The sequence below is a fragment of the Narcine bancroftii genome, chromosome 4, assembly GCF_036971445.1.
Source record: "Narcine bancroftii isolate sNarBan1 chromosome 4, sNarBan1.hap1, whole genome shotgun sequence".
NCBI classification, from domain to species: domain Eukaryota; kingdom Metazoa; phylum Chordata; class Chondrichthyes; order Torpediniformes; family Narcinidae; genus Narcine; species Narcine bancroftii.
In genome coordinates this window covers 281,393,089-281,417,940 of record NC_091472.1, presented here as the reverse complement: position 1 = coordinate 281,417,940, position 24,852 = coordinate 281,393,089, and the positions used below count along the sequence as shown (strand labels likewise).

General features: G+C 40.2%; 1 protein-coding gene across 5 annotated transcripts in view; it reads right to left on the bottom strand.

Annotated features, from left to right (window-relative positions):
- nckap5l (NCK-associated protein 5-like) overlaps positions 1-24,852 on the bottom strand; it is a 538,388-nt gene that overhangs the window by 446,593 nt on the left and 66,943 nt on the right. For all 5 annotated transcript variants that reach the window (XM_069935206.1, XM_069935209.1, XM_069935208.1 and 2 more), the window contains exon 2: positions 16,036-16,099. In XM_069935206.1, the coding sequence (XP_069791307.1) occupies positions 16,036-16,099 (64 nt within the window). The remainder of the gene's footprint in view (positions 1-16,035; positions 16,100-24,852) is intronic.

Genomic DNA, 24,852 nt, shown 5'->3' with positions numbered 1-24,852 from the left:
CTAGACTTGGTGGGAATGCAAGTAAAGGAAGGAGGATTTTGTATGTGCTCCAGTTCACTAAAAAAAAGAAAAGAGCATGGGTTTCAGGAGTAGATGAGCTGAGTAAATCTGGTAGAAGCACGCAAAGTCATCAGGCCATAGAGGTGGAAAATAATTATGGGCCAATAGCTCAGAGTCAAATGGAATGTCATGATCATCAAAAACCAAGGAGAAGAAAGGGGTGAAGGTCATGAAACATAGTTTGCGCTATCTGCCACAATATTTAGTTCACAAAATGTTCTGCTTCTTCCTTCCTGTTACGTACTTAGTGCTAGTCTCTTATCATTACCAGTTCCACTGGGGCCATATCCTCTCATAATTTTTTTTGTCATCCACTTTACCAGCAGAGCCCTCACCCACCACACCTTGCAGGCTTGAAATGTATTATGACACTTCTGACAAATACCTCAAGATGTTTTCTCTCTCTACACCCACACAAGCTGTTACTTCCTTCTATACCTTTAATTATCTCATCAAACCAAATTCTTTTGCTGATGTCCGTTTTGACAAATGCCTTAAGATGAACATAGCATCAGGTTTGGAGAAATTATACAGCGTATTGTTTGTTTGAAATTTACTTTTTTTTAAATTTTGGAACTGAAAAAAATCAGTTTTCCTGGAAATGTCTTCAATCAATTCTTTTGATTATCCACAAACTGTGGAATGTGATAAAATGCCAAATAAATTATTCTTAAATGGCCAAGTTAGGGAGGAGGTTCCCATATTCAAACTCCACTCTGGCAGGCTACAAATCCTATGCTGTTTTCAGCACCCCTAACAATGTAAAGAATGACACACACCCCCACTCCCCCACAAGATCCTAGTTACATGTTCTTCCTCAGTCATTTGTACTGGTTCCCTGTCAAGTATCTGAAAATATACTGGAGTACCATGTCATTCATTTTTACTTCAACTATCTTCTGAAAGGTAGTGTTATTAGTAAGTGAGATAAAGTCATATAAAAAAAAATCACTGTTTGGACTGGTTGATTTTTTTCACAAGTGCATTCCAGGACAAGATCTCAAACACTACAACTGATCTGACTTATCTCAGAGCCTGCTCACAAAAAAATGAAAATTATTAAGAACATACACTCTCTCTTTCGAGGACTCTCTTGCATTGTTTCTTCAAATCCTTTTCTTTGGCTTGGCTTCGCGGACGAAGATTTATGGAGGGGGTAAAAGTCCACGTCAGCTGCAGGCTCGTTTGTGGCAAAGGAAATATACTGCACTTCCATGACAAGGAAATCCAAAATGTTGCCAAGAAGTCATTATTGTTATTATTATTTTATCTTATTTTTTAATATAAACGGTGAGCTGCCAGAGCTACTGGCGCTGGTGCAGAGCTGGGAAAGCAGAGATATAATGTTGCAGTGAAAGGTTCCACTCCCTGGTCCTAATACCAGCAGCTCAAGAACAGGCTTTAAAGTCTATTATTGAAGCCAATGGCATTTTTAAGAAGAAAGGGGCCACAAGAGGTTTCAAACTCCAGAGGAGCAGAGGACCAGTGCACGGCACCAGCACAGGAGAATAGGTCCCATTGAGAAGAAGAAGCAGTGGAGAAAAAGCTACAGGACAGTAGCCATAGCAGAAGACCAGCAAGGGGCTCAGCAGCTGAGGAACCCACACAGGCTGCAGACCGTCGGACACTGGTTCATAAGAACCAGGAATTGGAGTGGAGATTCGAGGTAGTGGTGAGGGCCAAGGGCAACCAAAGGGCCTTGGGTGCTGAAGGCTTCCTGATCATGTTGCAGATTTGGATCTGGACCTCGGGTTAACAATAGATTGGACAGGAGTCTGTGCAAACTCTGAAGGGGCTCTCATTTGCTTTTCTTCTTCCCAAACTGTAAGGGGTGCTGGCTGACACTAATTGCAAATTTTGTCTGCTGGATAGCAGGCAGAAAGCAATTTTGTGTAATATTAAATGTTTTGTAATATTACATGAAAATAAAGGAATCTTCAGCTTTGAAATTTCAGGAAGAGGAAAGACCAAGACAAAAAGTTGCCCATTTTTATCCTTAAAAGGAAGAAATTCATGGAACTTGTGAGAGAATGAAAATGTAATGCAAATACATATCAAATGCAATCAAAGCATACAGTGGGGAGATTGAGAACTTAGCTGAATGTCAACAAAACCAAAGAGATGATCCTAACTTTAGGAAGGGAAACCAGAGGTGCGATCATTGAGGGTCAGAAGTGGAGAAGAATAGTAAATTTTTAATCCTGGGAGTCGCTATCTAGGAGAACCTTTCTTGTACTCAACATACTAATTTCATCAAGAAGAAAGCACATCAGTGTCACTACTTCCTCAGGAGATTGCAGAGATTCAGTATGACACTGGAAACTTTGGCGAACTTCTACAAATGTGTGGCGGAAAGTATGCTGACCAGCTGCATCACGGCCTGGTCATCAAGTTTGCAAATGACATGACAGTGGTTGGCCTCATCGGCACCAATGATGAGTCACACTACAGAGAAGAGGTAGAAAATCTTGTGATATGGTCCAAGAGTAACAACCTGAGTCTTAGCATTGACAAGACGAAGGAGATGATCATGAACTTCAGGAGAAACAGGAACGAGCACCCTTCACTACACATCAACAACTCTGTAGTAGAGGGTGGAGAGTACCATCTCTTGGGAGTTCACTTAACTGGAGAACCATCAGAGACTCAACATCGCACTTGTCAGGAAGGCGCAACGGTGGCTGCACTTCCTGAGAAGACTGTAGCAGACAAGGCTACTGGCCACCATCATATCAACCTTCTACAGGAACTCCATCAAGAGCACCCTGCCCAGCTGCATCACAGTATGGTACAGTTGATGCAAAGAAATAGATCAGAGACCAATCCACAGGATCATAAGAGTAGAAGAGGATGTCCTGAGTAAACTTGTACCTCTCACTTTGTTAGTCTTAGATTGGTCACAGTGTTTGAGCTACCAAAAGAAGATAGACACACACACACCGAGAGCACTTCAGCTGATACAAATCTTTATTACAAATTCAAAAGCTCATATCAAACTACAATATGCAAGTCCTTCCCAATTATACTCATCAACGCCTGGACTGGTCCCAACTGCCAAGGCGAGGCAATGACTGCACACTTGTAGTAGGTTGTCGGGGTGCCAATAGCAGCTTCTCCACCTCCCCCGACTGAGACGTTGGCTGGTCTCTAGAAGTTCTTCTTCTTGCTGAGAGATGTTGCCACCTCTCAGAGAGTCTCAAACTTCAGCAGTGGGACCATGGCTTATATTACCCAAAAACTGCTTACCCAAGCACCTATTCCCAGCACAGTAAGAAAGATAAGCGAGCAAGCTAGCATGCCTAGGCTTCTATCGAATAACGTAAATTTCAGCTTATCACTTTGAATACAATGGTCTATTTTGCATATTATTGTGGACAGCCTGCTGTTCAGTTTAGACTGCAAGCTGGCTGCATGAATATCTAGGGCTGCCACAGAAAAATTTCCGGACAGGAATTAGTTTCTAATTTCTGCCTGTAAATTTTTACACAACCAGTGTTGCTGGAATTGTGGAGAGATGGATTCATAGGAGGCCACTGTTCAAAGAATTTGAAGAGCATTTGCAATGTGTTCAAGTTGTGAAGGAGAAAGGTTATGTAAGGATGTGGACTTGGTAATAGGCCATTTCAGCTAGGCTAGGCCTCTGACAGTCTGTGACCAAAGCAAGCAGGAAGATTAAATGTTCTTGGTACACAGATGTCCTTTTGTCAGATAACTGCATCTCTGGGCCCCATGGTGGAATTTAGCTCATGTCTGCTGAATCTAAAAAATAAGGAGGTTCTCAGCCTTGCAGAAGCAAAAAACATGGTTTAAAGCTGAAGCAAAAAGCATGGTTTAAATCCTCCAATACAGAGGATCACTGGGATCTCTCTCCTCACCATTGATGTAATCTACCAGGATCATTGAGAATACCTTCCACATCGCACTCAGCTAATTCCATCAGGAAAGAGATACAGGAGTATCAGAGCCAGCACCACCAGGCTGAGAAATAGCTTCTTCCCATGGGCAGGGACCAAAGGAACTGCTCTTAATAACCATCCGTGACTGTTATATTTCCACCAATCATATTTATTTATATTATTTGCATTTGAATACTTGTCCTGCATATGGATTGCTTGTCTGTTATAAAAGATAAATTGTAATGGAAATTTATAGATCAGTGTTGGAATTTTCCTCAAGCAGAATACATTGAGATATAATAATGTGCCATTTGATCATGTTAAACGAATAGAGAAACTTGTTCATTCAATTTCTGGATACTAAAGTTAAAGTTTACTCTGGACATTTTCTGAAGAAAGTGATTATAACAAAGCCATATTGCTCATATTTTTTCCATTGTCACACATCGTCTTTGGCATAGCAGAACCAGTGTTTGAATACAATCAGAACCAGGGTTCAAATCCCACGCTGCCTGTAAGGAGTTTGTACGTTCTCCCCATGTCTTCATGGGTTTTCTCCAGGAGCTCTGGATTCCTCTGAAGTTCAAAATGTATTGGGAGTTGTAGATTGATTGGGTGTAAAATTGGGCGGCATGGACTCGTTGGCTGAAATGGCCTATTACCAAGTCCACATCCTTACATAACCTTTCTCCTTCACAACTTGAACACATTGCAAATGCTCTTCAAATTCTTTGAACAGTGGCCTCCTATGAATCCATCTCTCCACAATTCCAGCAACACTGGTTGTGTAAAAATTTACAGGCAGAAATTAGAAACTAATTCCTGTCCGGAAATTTTTCTGTGGCAGCCCTAGATATTCATGCAGCCAGCTTGCAGTCTAAACTGAACAGCAGGCTGTCCACAATAATATGCTAATGAATATGCCCGATCACTTTGCTCCCAGCTGATACCATCCATCCATCGGCCATTGCCCCCAGCCATCTATCCGTCACACCGCCCCACCCCCAGCTGTTCATTACCCTCCCCCTCCCCAATCTAACTTCCAACACGGCAGCAGGGGTGCAGGGCTCTCAAGCCCAGAGTTCACCAAAGCGCTTCACCAACAATAGCTCAATGTGGGAGCAATGGCCATCTTTGTTACCCATAATCCCCCATGCAGCTGAAACTGCTCTGCCAGCGCCAGGGATATGCAGAAATGTTCTAGCTGCATGAGGGTTATGGGTAAGGACGACATCCATTGATCCCGCATTGAGTCAGCCACCAGCCACCACCTACTTTTCTCCCACTGGGTGCTTGGGGCCGAGAGTCAACTATCCACCGAAGATAAGAAAGGGTGCCCATGGGGATGGGGAACTGAGGGGGTCTCCCTCTGAAAACAGAGAATATTTGCACAACATTTTTAAAACTTAGTTATATTTGGAGGCAACTTTCATTCAAACTACCCCCACTTCAAACATCCAGCATCTGAAATCACCACAACTCCGAAACCATCCTTATTTAGTATAAAGGCCCTGCCTGGGTGAACAGCCATTCCAGAGGCAAGTATGCCCAATTTATTAGGAGAAATTAATATTACTTATGTGTAAAAACCATAAAAGATGGAGTTTGGCTCCAAATATGACCTGACGTGATCCTTGCTCAACTCCTATGCATCCTGTCATGTTCCGTGTCAATAATTTGTCGTATCATCACCTAATAAGTGGCCCTTCACGGTACGTGCCATCACTAATTAGCGCGATGGTTACTTTATAAGAGCCGCTCCCTGTGGAGCGTCATCATCACCCACCCTCTCAGTCAACGCTACCAGTCAAAAGCCTCTGTATAGCCTATTAATATGGTAAATAGACCTGCAGAGTCCCCTATGGAAGAAGTCTTTCAAAAGAGTTCATTCTGACACAATGTATGAACTGTAATGTGCATTTACTGCATTTGTGCTCTTTGAGATGTCTGAGCCAGTTTTATTTTGAAATTTTACTTTAAAATTAAAAAAAAAAACATGCTGGTGATATTATGGTCTTTTATTGTTTTTATTTATCTAAGTTCATTTAATACCCCGTGCCTCCTGTTATGTGCGATTTTGAAACATTGCATTTGCTTAAAAGGACCACTATTTTAAAATGATTCTGAAATCCAGAGGATTCCGAACAACAGCAGGTGTCAGGTCCCGATGATCCTGGATAAAAGGTTAGGCACCTCCACTAAAACAATGGTCTATTTGTTTCTTAACTCTGACCAAATAGATTGGACCAATTAGTGTTGCAGGACTCCGTCTCCCTCTCCAGCTCTGCCACATCCATCTACCTTGTATATTGTCACCTGACCCAACAATCTCTTTCACAGCAAGAAGCATCTAAAGCTTTGAAAAGTGAATGGGGCTCCAGAATGGATTTCTGGGCTCCTGGGAGCTTTTACAACCTAGTAGGAAGAAAATTGCAATCCAGCAGATATGTAGTATTGTTTATTGTAAAGAACCTTTCTTTAACAGTAGATTATATTCCATCCTCTTCCAAAATTTGTGTGTCAAGCATTGCTATTCATGAGATGAAATGTGTATCAATAACCAGAAAACACCATCTGCCAAACAAGAGCTGATTATTTCAGCTCTAAATTTTGGAAAGAATTGATTGTTTCCCGATGGTGTTGTTCGAATTTATCAAATTCAAATTTATTGTCAGACATACATGACAGCCCTGAGATTCTTTTTTCTGCATGCTGGAGCCTCTCTTTTTAGGCTCTATTTGTACACGGGAAGAATGAGCAACAACCAGATGACTGACTTACCAAAATGTGCTCTCAGGAAAGAACAATAGGCCTTCCTTATCTTAGTGTAGCAGAGATCAGGTTGCTGGGACCTCTGGTACAGGAGGTTAAGAACTGGTGATAATTGGGCAGGATTTTCTTAAGACAGGCCTGGTTAAAGTCACCAAGTATGACTTGTAGTGTGTCAGGGTGGGTGTCTCTTGTTTTTGACCACATCAAAATGCATCTTCACAAGTGCCTGTTGGTAATCGGCAGTGTGGTAAATCTCCGGTGAGAATTACTGATGAGAACACTCGGTACAATATCCTAGTTGATTAGTTCCCTGTGATTTTGATGCAAATTTTACACAATGTAATCATATGTTGCCACATTACATGAGGTCCATGTAACCTATTGCCCTTTCAAATGTATATTCATATCAAACTGAAGGGCCACTATAGACAGTCACATTTCACTGCTCTTTCTCCCTTGTCTTCCTTTTTTTTCTTTCCACAATGTACATGACAATGGAAATCCACAACCCTGGGAGTTTTTAAATCAAAGCAGAATTTCTTAACTTGGGAGCATAACTACCTAACCCTACACTAAATGTAGATCATAACCTGCAAAAACTTCCAAAACTTTTACAAAAGCTTTTTGATATTTTACAATCCATTTAGTGTCCATGGAGCAGTTATATTCACTGATTACGGTACAAGTAGTGAAACCCTAAAAAAAATTCTCAAAAGGTGAGGGGGGGGGGGGATTTACTTATACTTTTGAGTTCTTAAATTCACTAAAAAAAAGATTGATGATGATTTGGCATACAAGTCGATGCTGGAAGCACCTCCCCACCGCCAGTGCCACCTCTCCCCGACACCTCCCCACTGCTGGGCGCCACAAAAACCGCTCCTACCTGGGACCCCGAGGTCACCGTCGCCTCTCCTGCCTGATAGGCCGAGGTTCATGATCCCGCCGGGAGCATGAGGTCACAACTCCAGCTCTGTGGGCCATCGTTGCAGCTGCCCAGTAGGCCAAGGTGTTTTTTTTTAAACTTAATTTACAGCTTAGTTACTTGCGATTGAGTATTTAAAAAATTTTTTGGGTTGTTCCCGGGAGGTCTGGACAGCCCAAAAAATGGGGGTAAACTTGTACATCGAATATACCATAAAACCATTAAAATGAGGCTTAAAAAAAAAGGGGAGTGACCTATCTTCTGGTCGACTTATATGCTGAAATATACAGTATAACATTAAATGAGGATGAAACTTGAAATGTCACTAGATTGCAATGCCATCACGCGATACAAGTTAATATAATTCATGCAAGTTTGAATCAGAACTGTATTCTTGACCTTATATATTTATTGGTTAAACAATTGTAGGTAGAGATATGGTATGTCTCCAACATCTGCAAAATGTTGCTAAAATCATATATGCACTCTAACCACAACAGACATCTATTCAATGCATTCAGCATAGAAAAATAAACTGTTACTTGAAAGAGTCAGAATCAGACAACCATTCAGATGAGATAATAGCAATGGCCAACAGGTAAACTTAAAACTGGTAGAATGAGAGGGAAGTGGAGAGGTATAGAAGTTTAGCAGACATTCTCATTCACAGGGTTTAGACCATAGTTCCAATCATGAGAAAAAGGGACAGAAAAAAATGTTCAAGAGTTGAGTCACAACATGGAGAGCAGCATGAAGAGTACAATGGAAAGGGGCAATGTTTACAAAGAAGTTTAAATACAAGGGTGACATTTTTGATTTGAAGCCTTCCTGGGACCTAGAGTTGCTTTGAAATACAGATACACAGAGTTAAATTAGTCTCAACCTGGAATCAAATACATTTGCAATTGCATCTGGGTCAAATTACATCAAATATAATTGAAGCAAGCACTTCTTGAGACAATCCCAACAAATTCTAAAACAGGGATGCATGTCATTCAACATGCAATATTCACTTTCAAACCTTAAAAGGGTTGACTTGGGAAACTAGCAGCTGAGTAAAGTTTTATCTATGTCTTCATCAACTTAGGGCCAACCTCCAAGTCTCCTCCTCATCAAGTGTTCAGTTCATCCCTCTATGCCCTCATTGTGTCATCCTGTACCCTAATAATGCTCATATCAATTTCCATCCTGATCAGATATCCCCATATCCTTGTTCAACTCCCCTCAGTAGCATTCCTGATCTCTTCTTAGGTGGTTTGCTACCTGAAGTCCACACAACAAATGATTACCTTGCTCCACCCCACCTCCTCTCTCTTTGGTCTGCAGGACAGCACCACGAGTCCAGGTTCACACCAGGAGGACGACGTCACACATTTGTAAGAGTTATAAAATTTTATGGTATACAAACAGGGTCTTTGTGCCAACTTGTTTATGCTGACCAAGTTATGTACCCTAGCAAGTCCCATTTGCCTATATTCGTCCCATGTCCCTCGAAGCCTTTCCTATCCACGTACCTGTCCAAATATTTGAAAGAAAAATCACAGGCCAGAGTTTAAGGACTTTGGAGGGACTTCCTTGAAATTTAAAACAAATGAGCACAGATAATAGAATGATTAAAAATAAGTAAATGAAGTTGGATATTTGCTTATCAATCAACACAATACTAATTGTTCAAAGTACACTGAAATAAAGCACTGCAAAGCAGTGTTTCATCTGAGCTGTGCGCACATACAAAGGAACCCTGTGAGCGCACATTTGTGTGCAGGTGCAGGAGCACACCCCCTTTTTTTTTGGATCGAGTGTGTGTGCAAACACCCAACATGTGTTCGTGCATGCACACAGCCTAGAGGGAATACCGCGATGCTTAAACAAGGTGTGGTTCTTCAATTTGCAAGAAATTATGAGATTTTTAAAAACAGAATTCAATTTTTATTCCTCACATCCCGAAGATGATTAAGCTGGTCAAACATAAAATTATAGTTTAAAAATTCAGCCTTTGTTTACCAGGTGTTAGAAATAAAAATAGCTAATGTATTTGATTCATTCCACTGGATATCAAAATTTTATCCCACCATTTCCAATAAATTTGTTCAATTAATGTCAGAATCTGCTATAAGGGTATCTCAAGGGTTAAAAAAAATCATATTCATTCCATTTCCATGAAGATGGAAGATATAATCTAGAGGTCTTCACCTTTCAGTGGATAAAGAAAATGTGTTTTTCCCCTTTATGGAATGTTATTAGTTTAGCTATATATAGCTGTTATCAACAAGCAATTTCCTCTCATTTTCCCCCCCCCACACAGAACAATGTTGAAGACTTCTCTTTCAATATCTAGAAAAGATATTAGACGTGCTCCCAAAATATTTCTATTATTAACTAATAGTTTACACTACTGTGCAAAAATGAACCCAATGCATCTTTTGCAAATTCCAATCAAGTAGCCTTACCTAGAACTACCAGTCAGTTTAAAATTCACTCCTCTTCCTGATGTCGAGATGCATTTTGACTCCCCCATCAGCATGTCACCTGTAAGGACCACTGCCCACATTTTCCTCCATCTTCAATTGGAAACATTGCAAGGTCATATCATCAACATCCTGCAGTTCCCTGCCCAACATCACTCTAAAAGTATCTTTGCCAGAAGAAGTTCTACTCTTCAAAAAAGTGGCTACATTCTACCTGTATGAGGAACAACTAAAAGTGGTGAGGTAATTGCCAATTGAAGCTGTAAAACAGAAACATGCGTATGCCACAGCACAGGGTCGGCACCAGAACAAGTCTTAGCAGGGACATTAGGGTCACTGTGAGGGGTACAATCTGACACTTGAAAACCCACTCAGAGGGTAAGTGGGGGGGGGGGGGAAGTGGTGGAGCCTACCTGTCTACCATAAACCTCCTCACTGCCATCCCTCCAATGTATCAAAGAAATACTGCTTACATTGCATGGATAGTGACTCTAGTCGAGAGTGGCATTTGATGCACGCTAGTGCTCCGGAGGTGGGGGATCACAATGTCTAATTTGGGAGGGTGATGACCATGAACGGATGGGGAGGGGGGGGGGGTCACAATACTTTGTTTGGGGTTGGGGAGAGGCGATGCCCACAAATGTTTCCCCTTGGCACCAAGTGAATGGGACAAGGTGGCTCCAAAACCCATTCCCGCCCTTAGTGATGGTAGTGTATGGCATGTGAGTACTAAAGGCAAGGCTGAATAATTCGCAACTACATTCAGCCAGAAGTGCCAATATGAATGATCCATTGTGATTTATGATCCCCATCTTCACAGAATCCACTTTCATCCAATTGGATTCATTCCACTGGATATCAAAATTGTGGCTGACAAGACTTGATGCACCAACATTCCAGTTGTAAAAGACAAGGCCTGATGTCCAGAACTAGCTCAGCTCAACATGGACATCCATGACAATTTAAGTCCCCATATATGCCCTTTTCTCAAAAGGCAGGACAAATTCTTAATCATTAACAAGGTCATCAACAATGCTTTCAGGAAGCACAAGCAACCCCTACAACAGAATCACTAGAAATCCTTGGACGAGAGACCTCACAGCCACAAGGGCAGTATGTTTCACGTAGCAGTTAGCGGAATGCTATTACTGCACCAGTAACCTGGGTTCCAAACCGGCACTGTCTGGAAGGAATTTGGACATTCTCCCTGTGCTCCAGTTCCTTCATCCCTTCTAAACATATGGGTGCTGAAGGTCAATTAGTGTCTTAAGGCAGCATGGGCTTGTGGGCTGGGAGGGCCTGTTACAGTATGTCTAATTTTTTTTTAATTGGAAAAATAATTAAAATTTTAAAAGTGAGCGGAGTGATGAGATCAAGAAGTATTTGACCAAATGTGTCATCAAGGAATACCGGTCAAAATTTGGCAATTCTTCCCCTTCCCGATACATCGATGCTGTTCGTTTTTGCTCCGGTTTTGAAAAATCTGTAGTCGTGTGTGTCTCATCAAAATACATTCTTCAGTCAGAGTCCTGCGCCCGACTGTCTTCTGCCGCTTCATCAGCGTCCATCCATCCATCAAGAAGATGGATGGTCACTGAAGTCGACATGTTCTCTCTGATAATTATACAATATTTAATTGTACTTGCAGCTCATCAGTAAGAGAAAGGGCCATAATTGTATGCAGCAGGACTAAGGCATGGGCTGATAAATTCCATGTAACATTCATACCACAGGCAATGACCACCTCTTACTCAAGAGAGTGCAACAAGCTACACTTGAAGTTCAATGGTATCACCAAGTCCTGCATGATCATTGACCATTTTCTCAAATGGAGTGGCCACATAAATATTGTGCCTGTAAGAGTAGTGCAGAAGCTTGATATCCTGCAATGAGTGATTGGTCTACTGGCACGCCGAGGATTTCCCATGTGGAGGCAGCTATAATCAAAAGTTAAAGGGTAATAATCATTAATACAAATGAGAATCAGTCTTCAAACATTCCTCAAAAGCAGTAAATCGGTCTTCAAATTATAAACAGCTGGATAAATAAGCATCATGACTGCAAAGAAAGCAGGCTACCATGTCACAGCAGCAGCCCACCTTGGTTTGGAAAAACATTCCCGAACCCTTCTTACATGCATTGACCACAGTGATACATTAAATGGTCTTCATTAAACTAGTTATCAGACATCGTCAGCTGAAAAATTTTATAGCATTGTGATGGGCTTTAAAGAAGATTCCAGAATGGCTTATTTCCCACTTACCTCATGAAAATTGGTCAAAGACGTATTTTTCTGTGTTGGTATCCTGACAAATTTTTAGAATATTGATGTGAAGATGAGGTGGTGAATTGGAAGATTTTTGAGGTGGAGAGCGTGGTGCAATCTGGATATAGGTGGAAAGGGGCTGGATGAGGTGGGGGTGAGGAATAAGATGGTGTCGAGGTAGGAGAAGATGTGCTCAATGGGTCTGTTGGGGAAGTTCTATTTGTGGATCTACCTCTGTGGTTTTGTATTTGCTAAATTAAAGACCCGTTTCACCTCCAGTTCTGGACTCCATGTCTCAATATCCACCATCTACAAGGAACAAATCTGGAGCAGACACAAAATTGCTGGAGAAGCTCAGCAGATCATGCAGCATCTAAAAGTAAAGGGTAACCAACATTTCAAGTCTGGGCCCTTCGTCAAGGTATGAAGAAAAAGGTAAGTGCCTGAATAAAAAGGTGGGGGAGGTGGAGGAGTACAGGCTAACAGGTAAGCAGTAATAGGCAGGTGGGTGGGGGTAGAAGAGAAAAAGAACATGAGAAGTGATAAGGGAAGGGAGAGAGAAAAGGTGGTAGGGAGTTGAAGGAAAGAGGGACAGGGAAAGAGAGAGACTTAGTGGAGAGGTTAAATGGAAACTGGAGAAGTTGATGATCATGCTGTCTGGTTGGAGAGTGCCCAGAGACTTACTTTCCACTGGCCTGATGGAGAACAGTGTAATACCACCAAGGGAAAACAGAACAGCCTTTCACCAACCACAACATACAGTCAGCCTAATTCGTCCATGATCAACCCAAGCTTGTCCCATTTGCCTTGGCTCATATCTTTCTAATAAAAACACAGAAATGCTGGAGAAACAGTATTCATAGGAGATAAAGTTCCTCAGAAGAAGGGCTCAGGACTAAAATGTCAGTAATAAATCTACGGATGCTGCGAGACCTGCTGATTTTCTCCAGGATTTATTTTTACTGCCATCACAGACAGCATCTGCAGACTTTCATGCCTGTTTCACTCCATATCCTTTAATCCTTTCATATCTGTGTTCCTGACTAAATGGTTTTAAGCTTTGCAACTATACCCCCATGAAAGCAATGTAAAAGATACATCATCTATTCACATGGATTTCGGCTTGATGGCTCACAAGCTAGAATTTGTTTTTTTTTCCACCTTGAAAAATATCCATACAGAGATTTTCAACGTTTTGAAAGATAAGCCAAGATAAATAGGAGGGAATTGTTTTCACTATGGCAATTAACAGTAGAAAAGGGACTTAAATTTAGGATTATCTCAAAAGAAATGAAAGGTAACTTAGACTGACATTATTCACACAAAAGGCTAGAGTTTGGAATTTTCTGACGTGAGTGATGCAGTCGATCTTTTGGATTTTACCAAAATTTGCATTCGATATTTGTTCAAAATAAGAGTATTAAATACTTTCCTAATAACTGCATTTCTTATTCTCAGTTTGATTCCAAACTTCTGTACCTTCAACCTAAAGGAAGGAGAGAGAAAAGGTTGTGACCAGAGTGATGGGGATCCTCTATAATGTTAGATGCATTTCTGAGGCTTCACATAGATATTCACATTGCTGTTAATCTCAGGAGAATAATAAATTATACAAATACATTTATGTTGGAGAAGGACTGAAAAACAAAGGATTTTTTTAATGAAAAAAAAATAATGATTGTTTATAAAATGATCCTAGTATGGTGCAGAATATTCATTTATGAGAAGTAATTCAGAAAGTGGGTGGAACATTGGCACCAATTGTAATAGAATTGGACCACAAGAGTTAAAAGGACATACTGCAATTTTATATTCTTCAGCAGTACCACACCTATAGCATCCTGCTTAGAAACTACACCAAAGAAGAACATTATTAGATAAAAACAGAAAATGGTGGGAAATATCAGTAAGTCAAGAAAATATATATGGGGAAAAATAACAGCCAATGTTCCAGGTCTCAGACTTATATCAGAACAGAGATAGAGAGGCAAAGTATCAAAACAAATAACTATCTTCTTAACTTTGTGGAATAAGTGCTAGTTCCTCAAGAGATTGAGAAAGATAAATCTTTATTCACTGCAGAAGTGACTTCAATCTAGACTTGATGCTGAGAGAATAATTCCTTTGGATGGAGAGAATAGAATTAAGATGCAGTGTTTCAGGGTAAGAATGGATGTTATTGGCCACTTAACATCAGTAACATGGTGAAATTTCAGAGAGCAGGTCATTTTTGTAGTTTTCCACCCAATTGCCCATGAACATTGTCTTTTGGTGTATAGCCAGAGCTATGTTTAAAATTGGTGGAATCAAATCGATGGGGGCTGCACGGTGAGTGTAGCGGTTAGCACAATGCCTTTACAGTGCCAGCGATTGGGACCATGGTTCGAAACCAACACTATCTGTAAGGAATTTGTAAGTTCTCTCCACGACTGCATAGGTTTTCCCCGGGGGCTCTGGTTTTCTCCCACCGTTCAAAATGATCTGGGGGTGTAGCTTAATTGGGTGTAATTGGGCAGGATGGACTCGAGGGCCAAAATGGACTGTTAACGTGCAGTATGTCTAAATTTAAAATTTAAATTAAAAAAATGATAGGAAAGTGGATAAACAACAGGATTGACAGAACTTGTGTGAATATGAAGCAGGCTTGAGAAAATATTAACCTATTTCTTGATTATATATCTTTCATTACATCTAAAAAAAAGCAACTGCAATGCATTAGTGCCCAATTTCACAAGCTGCTATCTCTAAGCTTTACACATCTCTGTGCTTAAAACTTCAAGGCTGCTTCCCTGGTTCATCCAGTCAGTCTGAACACTCCAGTATAAAAATACCTGGAGAGGTTTTCCATTTATGGAAGTAACTGTGAGATTAGGAAAAAATACAAATAAACTGACATGCAGATTTATTTAAACTTGTCTGAAATAACAGAAAACAAACTCTCTATTTCTATCACAACACCCTGTCACCTGCACAAAACACTACAATGTTCTGCATGGAACGCTGCTTTATATGTCACAAAGTGCATTCCTCCTAATTTTGCACAAACCCTGCTGTGGTTTAGCAAATGCTTCCAATTAATTGCAATGCATTTTACTGAACATGATTAGTGTGACTTCCAGCATTCTGATTTTTTTTTACATCCGACTAGATTTTTAAACAAATAATCAAGATTGAGCCACAATAAACTATCATTCTCAAAGGCTGTAACACGGGTGTACAAACTACTTACCAATCCAGTTCCATTATCAAATGCCCTGTGGTCTTTGACCTTGCCTTACTTGTTTCCTGCTTTCACATTATGTAGGGAATTAGCATGCATAAAATCTGTCCTGCACTCTCCAAGTACTATGGCAAGATTCAGATGTTAAAACATTGTGATTTTCTAAAATAGCCAGTTATGATTCAAGTTATTGTCTAACAGCTTCATCTTGCTAAGTTCCATGTAAAGGGCAATGCTCCTTTAAAATAATTCATGTGACAGTACAACTGGCTTAAGATAACACACCTTACATACTATATATTACTACATTCTATTTATATTTCACTTTTTTCCCCAAACAGCAAGCATTGAAATTAACCATCTCAGCAGAGAAACAAACAATAACATACAAAATGGTCACTGTAAAATCAGAGCACAGATCTATACTGTACCATTGTTCCTTCACTTTCACTTCTTGCAACTTCCTGTTGTAACCGGGCCACAGCCAGCTTCTCTCTGCAAATTAAACAAAAGTATGTCAATATATTCTTTGGGGCTGGGTGTGTTCTTTATAGCATTCTTGTTTGCCACTACAACTCAAATGTTTACAAGCTGGCAAAAATGAAAAAGAATGCATACTCTATCAAACAAATTTAACATTAAGCCAAACTCAGATGTTAGGCAAAATAAAGGCTTTAAGTCGAATTTTAGAGGAGGAATGAAAACGATTACAGTTTCAGATTAAATTTATATCTTAAATATGGAGAAATGTCTTCCCTCAGAGAGTGGTGAATCTGTGGAATGTTAATACATTGAAGAAGGAAATAGATTTTCATTGCAGAAGGTGTCAAGGTGGCGGGAATACGGTATTAAGGTAGAAGATCAACTATCATCGCACTTAGTGACAGAGCGGGTTCAAAAAGCTGTATGGCTACTCTTGCTCTTATTTGTCTATGATTCCATGCAATAGAACACCACAATTTTCAAAGCTTACATTGACATAAGAGCATAAGAAATCAGAGCAAGTGTAGGCCATGCCGTCCGTCAAACCTGCTCCACCTTTCAATAACATTGTAGCTAATCTGGCCATGGACACAGCTTCATCAACTTGCCTTTTCCCCATGAACATTAATGTCCCTGCTATGCAAAAATCCTATCTATGACTTAAATATACAGTATTAATAGAATCATCGCAATCTACAAAATCAGCTACATCACACCAATTAACCTACTAACCCTGACGTATTTGGAATGTGGGAGAAAATTGGGGTGCCTGGAGGAAACACACAGTCATGGGAAGAACACAACGTACTTACAGTCAGCAGCAGATTCATACACGTCGCTGCACTAACCGCTATGCTAGCCATGCCACCAAAATGTTAACAAATGTCCCAGGTATCTTAGCTTTCTTTGTTGGGGAAGGGGGAGACAACGCTCAACATTTCTGACATTTGCTACAAGTAAACATCAACGATGCCAGAAACATTCAATTATTTTTCATTAACATTATAAGATTTATGTTTTAGATGTGATCAGGAAGTTAGTTTATTTTTGCATTCTACTTGGAAGTGTTCGAAAGTAAAACCTCTTTGGTTAGAGGTAAATAATTTTTTGGAGAAAATATTAGGGGAAAAACTCCCACAGGATTTGATGTTATTTCTGTTTGGTAATATCAAAGTAGTTAGACCTAAATTAAGGTTAACTATGTATCAAATTGAATTTTTACAATTAGTTTTAGCTGTTTCTAGGAAGTGCATAGCTATTACTTGGAAGTCAAATACAGAATTAGGAATGGAGAGATGACATGCTAAATTGCATTCTTGTGTTCCACTTGAGAAAATAACTTATAATTTACATAATAAGTATCATTTTTTTTTAATATGGAGTCCATATTTACAATACATTGATTTGAAAATTTGAAGGAATCTGAAAGCCAATTCTGTTGGTAACCCCCCAGTTCCATTATTATTTGTATTGAGACATTTCTTTTTGACATTCTCCAAATGTTTTTCTTTTTCTCTTTGACATTTTAGGGGAGGGTTGGTGGGTAGGGGACTGTTCTTTTTATTTATATCTATAAATATAGATATAAATATAGATATAAATATAGATATATTTAAAAAAATATATATATATATACGCACATACGCATATTGTGTGCACGCATACATATATATACACACACACAATGTTCAGAATCATTTTTCTTTGAAGTAGGTGCCAATTCCAGCATGAACTCTGAGCTCCCTGCAACTGTTCATTCATCTCAGACATACCAATTGTATTCTCAATTTTGTTAAAATCCTCCATTTTAAGACCTTCAAAGAACAGAGATTACATGGATGGGTTTCATATATGCTTATTTAAATTACTTGTGACAGCTGAGTTCAGGAAGGAGAAATCAGGAGAACACAAACCAATCCTCATTGAGGGGTCAGCAGGAGAATTTCTGGGTGTCAACACCTCTGAAGATCTGTCCTGGGGCTTCCATATCAATGTAATCATGAAGATGGCTCTTGGGCAGCTATACTTCATGAGGAGTTTGAGAAGATTTTGTTTGTCAAAGCCTTTGCAAATGTCTACAAGTGTGCCATGGAGAACATTCTGACTAGTTACATCACTGTTTGGTACAGAGGTGCCAAATGACCAGTTACATCATTGTGTGGTAAGGTGGTGCCAATGCACAGGACAAGTCTACAGAGAGTTGTGAACTTGGCCAGCACCATCATGGGCATCAGTCTTCATTCCAAGGTCATCTACAAGAGGCGATGTCTTAAGATAGCAGCCTCTATCCTCAAAAACCCTCCTCCAAGGCCATGCCCTCTTCACACTAATATGAGCAGGAAGGAGGTACACCCGGCAGTCCAAAAACAGCTACTCCCTCTCTGCCATCAGCTTTTTCCTCTCTGCCATCAGATTTCAAACAATGAACACAGTCACCCCCACTTTCTCTTCTTTTTGCACTAATTTATTTATTTTTAATGCTGCAGAAAAAACAACAAATTTCATAACACGTTCATGGCAATAAATTCTGATTCCGAACTACTCTAACAATGCAGGAGTCACTTAGCTTACATGCATGACCTTTGCACATTTCAAATTTTAAAATTAGTCTAATCCTCAGCCTCAAGAAAAAAAATGTCAGGGGTCCATTGCACAGCCACATTTTGACACACTACTGATAAAATTTCAATAAAAGAGGGCATTTGGCCCATTGTAGTTTGGTCATGGTGTTAAAAGTGAGCAGCATAGCTAATCTCACTTCTGAACATGTGATATATCAGTATTTCCTCAGAACCTATAATGAGACCTTTCAGCCCATCACATTGAGAACAATCTCATCAGTCCCATTCTGCCACCTAATTCCTGTGACTTACGTGCCCATTAACTACCCTCTGATTCTGCTATTACCTACCTACCTGAGGAAATAATTCACAGCAGCAATTAACCTACCTATCATCAGGTGTTTGGGACAGAGGGAAAGATGGAGCATCCAAGGAAAACTTATGCAGTCACAAAGAGAAAGTGCCGACTCCACAAAGACAGGCCAGAAGTCAGGATCAAACCTGGGTCACTGAAGCTGCAAGACAGCAATGCCATCTGCTCCTCAATATGCCACCCACCTGATGCACAGACTCCACATCACACTTCAAAGACTTTTCAAATGTATGGGATCGAAGAGGAATCAGCCCAAAGTCTAAGGTGATCACAGTGAATGGTGGTGCTGGCTCAAAGGGTTGAATGGCCTACTCCTTCACCTATTGTCTATTGAATATCGTGCTGCTGCAAGTCATGATCAGTGCACAGCAGACTTGCCAGACACTTTCACATGACATGTCCACACAGACGACTTTACAACAAATATCAAGTCAAGATTCCAGACATATAGATTCTGTCCAAAATAAACCGCTCCAGCATCGACAACACTGTTAAACGAATCACAGATTAAGTGGACAAGAACAAGTCAAAGAATATTTGATAACAAAATACCAAAGCAGCTACTTCATGGAGAACAGAAGGAAAATTGTCAAGTGGTGGACACACATCTTTGAGAACACCAAGCAATGGATCATCCTGCTTGGAGTATCCACTTAAAAAGTGGTGTCCGTTCATGCGAGGAAGCTAGAATGGTGGAAGCAAAGAGGAAAAGAGAATCTCAGAAATTAAGAGCCATTGATGTTACAGCATCCCCGGACGTCGGTCACCTGTGCAAAAGAAGCTTTCAAGCACAGATTGGTCTAATCAGCCAACTTCATACATATCACATGTCATGGTCTTACTTCAAAACAACTGAACAACAACACTTCCAAATACAAGTACATTTTAAACATGGAAAATGATCCTGTCTCTATTGTTCCTTCAGCCAGTGATCTCAAAGCATCATCAACCTAGAGTTGAAAAAAAAATCCCTATAATCCTTCTGCCAATTCTTTAAATCCATCCGCTTAGTTTTTGGCTCTTCAGCCAAGGAAAATAGGCCCTTCCTACGTACTCCATCAAGGGACTTCAGTCAGGTCTTCACGTCAGCTCCTCTGTGTCAGGAAAATAATTCTAGACCAGCCATAATTTTTTCATAACTAAAATTTTACAGTCCCATCAACATCCTTGGAAGTTTCCTTTGCATCCTCTCCAGGGCTATAACATCATTCCTGCAACGTGGTGACCAGATGGCACAAAATATTCAAGCTGCAGCCTACCAGTGTTGTATATTGAGTTGTTCCTCCCCATCATGTTCAATACTGTTCTAAAGATCTGTAGACATACCCTCTCAGGTTCCTATGCCTCTCCCCTTTCGAAATTACATTCCCTTTCTCCCAAATTGCATAACATTACATTACATTGCTTTGTGCTCTTTATAACTTCTGGATGCTAAAATATTTTGTATTGATTAATAAAGAACATTCACTGGCAGTTAAAATCCATCTCATAAATTATTTGCTTTGCCCATATGAAATCAAAAGTTTGCCTCGCACATTATTGCCAGATCTTTTTTCTGCTTTCCTTTTAAGAAAATTGATTGCAATATTTTCCATGTTATCATCCATCACTGTAACAAAGTACAATTACTGGTAGAGTAAAGCCACTAGCATTTTATTCCAAGGGGGGAATCACTACATTCTCAAACTGACTAATCAAGAGACAATGTTAATGCTTTTGAGCAACCTAGGTTGGATAGGTAGTAAACATGGAGCTAGAGGCAGGTTTCATATCTTCACCCCATCATAGTTAATTGCAGCAGGAAGCCCATAGCCCACTCTGTGGAGAATGCCTGACAGGAATAAAATATTCAAATGATTCTGGCAGGTAAGATAAGACCAAGTTCAAATAATTTGATTATTTCTTTACCAATCTGGCAAATACGTGATATACTTTTATTTTCTGTTAAATGAGGCTAGGGTTCCTTCCAATGTGAAGCAGCATATTAGCGGTCTCTTTCACTTTTGTGACTCAGTGAAACTATTTTACGAAAGTTGTAAAAGTGGACCATGCTTACTCTTCAGGAGAACATGGTCAATCAAAAAGTTTGCCAATGTTATCACAGTACTGTATATTTAAAATTGCCAGTTACTATAATGAGAGGAATGCTGTAACATTAACCCTTTGGACTCCACATCTCAGTTTTCAAGGACTACCAGCAAGCACATATTCTCCATGTCCCGGTTTTGTGGAACTACCAACAACCTCATATACTCTGTGTCCCGTTTTCCAGGACTGGCTTTATACCCAGCAACCAGCTAATTTGTACTGGTGTTCATACTATAAAGTTTTACCTATGGAGCCAGACTGAAGTACAGGATATATTATGAAAGATTAAAAATGGCCAAGTCCAAACAGTTATTGAGTGGAATAGTTATCTGACATCATTGTTGGAAACTCCACCATTTCATCTAACATGAAAATCCTGCTTTAAAATGCTTCTTTTAGTCCAACTTTATGTGAACTATGAAATTTCTATTGGCAACATGAAATGCTCATCCATGTGGCTTTTCACACTGATGTTGGAAGTTTAACTGCCACGAAGGATCCATTACAAACATTCTAAGCTGGTGAAGTGTTTAAGAACTGGATTGTTAAAATAGCTCAAACTCAATTTGTTTTAAAGCAGTACCAATCATTTTCAGAGAAATTTGGATCCAAAGGTGAAAGTTAGCATTGAAAAAAATAATTACTGTAATCTACTGTCTTCCCACCAAAATTCTCCACTGCTCCATACAGTGGCGATTATCTCATTAGAGGAAAAATGTGAGATGGTACCAAGGAGATTTATAAGATTGATGCCAAGACTGGAAAATGTTTACGTACTTTACTCTAGAATAAAGGAGGTCAACTTCAGTGAGGTGTATAAAATTAATGGACCACAGACAGTGTAAAAAGGAAAGATCCATTTCCTTTAACCAGGAGATTTGAAAACCAAGGACACAGATTTAATCGAATTGATAGAAAGATTAGAGTGAAGATGAAGAACATGTGGTAGTAGCAGACAGTTTCATCACATTCAAGTGAAAAACCATGACAAACATAGTCAACAATGGTGGGCTCAGGCTGTGTAGCACTTTTTCAGCCAACACAGACATGATAGACAAGGAAGTCTATTCTTCTATCAGAATTTTTCCAAGATTCATATTGTATGTTGAAATTCATTTGCAAATTAAACACTCATCAAGAAGCTTGTATCTTTGCATTTTATTCCTTCATGTTCACTACCAATTAAATGGAGACTGCAAACTTGGTATTTCTGTCTCCGAATCATGGGTCCTTTACCGGCATCACCTACGGCTCCTAGAACACTTCCACCAGCGTTGTCTCCGCTCCATCCTCAACATTCATTGGAGCGACTTCATCTCAAACATCGAAGTACTCGAGATGGCAGAGGCCGACAGCATCGAATCCACTCTGCTGAAGATCAAATTGCGCTGGGTAGGTCATGTCTCCAAAATGGAGGACCATCGCCTTCCCAAGATGGTGTTATATGGCGAGCTCTCCACTGGCCACTGAGACAGAGGTGCACCAAAGAGGTACAAGGACTGCCTAAAGAAAGCTCTTGATGCCTGCCACATTGACCATCACCAGTGGGCTGATATCGCCTCAAACCATGCATCTTGGTGCCTCACAGTTCGGCGGGCAGCAATCTCCTTTGAAGAAGACCACAGAGCCCACCTCACTGTCAAAAGACAAAGGAGGAAAAACCCAACACCCAACCCCAACCAACCAATTTTCCCTTGCAACCGCTGCAACCGTGTCTGCCTGTCCCGCATCGGATTTGTCAGCCACAAACGAGCCTGCAGCTGACGTGGACATTACCCCTCCATAAATCTTCATCCGTGAAGCCAAGCCAAAGAAAGAAAGAAGAGAGAGTCCAAACCAATAATGCAAATTCTGAGCCATTGATCTCAGCACCATTCCCCAATGAACACCACTTTCTATCATTCAGTGTGAATAGTTCTGATTGCCATATTCTGCTGTATGTTGAGTAGTCAAGCTATTTTCCATTCTTTTGACTATTCCCTGGCTCCTTAGCCTCTAATCTTAGGAATGAATTCACTGGGTGCATATCTCTTTGAAGACCTTTTATAAAACTTGATTACAAGTATATTCTATTTACAACTCGAATTGTGTCTACCCATATTAGTTCTTCAAAAATTCATTAATACTGAAGCAAAGCCTTCCCTTTTGAAATCTCTATTAGCTATTGATGGACAGATTCTTACTCTATATATGCATCCAGTAATATGAGAAACAGGCAGGAAAGTTGAGCAAGATAAGATAAACCATGATCTTAATAATTGGCAGAGCAGACATGAGCCTACATGGCCTACATATTTTTATGTGCCTGTACTTTCCATTTCTGGAAGTTTTCCTTTATCAAGATTTCATTAGCCCAGAATCTATGGGCATTATTAACCTGGTGTCCATCTCCACCATCCAAGTTCCAGATGAGTTGTTTTCATTAATTAGTACAATAACCTTTACATTTGTTTAAGACACCATAGAAGTTTAAAGATAATGAATTTAGAACCACTGCAAACTCACAAAGATTGAAAAATAAGTTTATCTCAGTCATGCCTTTTTTTTTAAATGCTTGAATCACTGGCTCAAGGCATTTCAGTTTCTAGACTCAGTTCTTCTTCAGAAAATTCTGAAGAAAAATTGACAAATGATGGACACTAAACACTCAAGCCATCAGAATTTGAATTTGAATTTTTTTTTTCTTAGTTTTGCATGCCATTAGATCTCAAAAGATTACCACCCTCCAACGGCATTTTGGATCAACAAAAAAATAATTATAGAAAACCACAGTAACTATTGACCAGCCCCCAATTTTCTCTTCAGACATATTGATGCCATTGCAACTTAGATTACTTTGACATAAAAATAATTGTCAGTATCCAAAGACCCATCAGGGCAGCAGTCTTACATTACCTGATAGGTTCGATGCTGGAGTTCCTGGCCACAGTGTTATTGGATAGCAGGGAATCAAGCATCCACCTTATTACAACAAGTTCAATGACCCAATTTTAAAAATGCTCATCAGCATTGAAGAGGTCTCAGGAGTTACTGAAAGTAGTAAGTCTGCTCTGATATTTAAATGAATACAAACAGTTCCAATTATTTTCATTTTCCTTGCTTTCTTAAAGAATGTAATTATGAACGGGCCACCAAGAACCATGAAAGGACTTAATGGCAACCATATGTCAGCAAAAAGCCAGCAGGGGATGCAAAGCATGAATTTACACAAAGTAGTTGATATGTTTCTTTCTTTTTCTTTGGCTTGGCTTCGCGGACGAAGATTTATGGAGGGGGTAAAAAGTCCACGTCAGCTGCAGGCTCGTTTGTGGCTGACAAGTCCGATGCGGGACAGGCAGACACGGTTGCAGCGGTTGCAGGGGAAAATTGGTGGGTTGGGGTTGGGTGTTGGGTTTTTCCTCCTTTGCCTTTTGTCAGTGAGGTGGGCTCTGCGGTCTTCTTCAAAGGAGGTTGCTGCCCGCCAAACTGTGAGGCGCCAAGATGCACGGTTTGAGGCGTTATCAGCCCACTGGCGGTGGTCAATGTGGCAGGCACCAAGAGATTTCTTTAGGCAGTCCTTGTACCTTTTCTTTGGTGCACCTCTGTCACGGTGGCCAGTGGAGAGCTCGCCATATAACACGATCTTGGGAAGGCGATGGTCCTCCATTCTGGAGACGTGACCCATCCAGCGCAGCTGGATCTTCAGCAGCGTGGATTCGATGCTGTCGACCTCTGCCATCTCGAGTACTTCGACGTTAGGGATG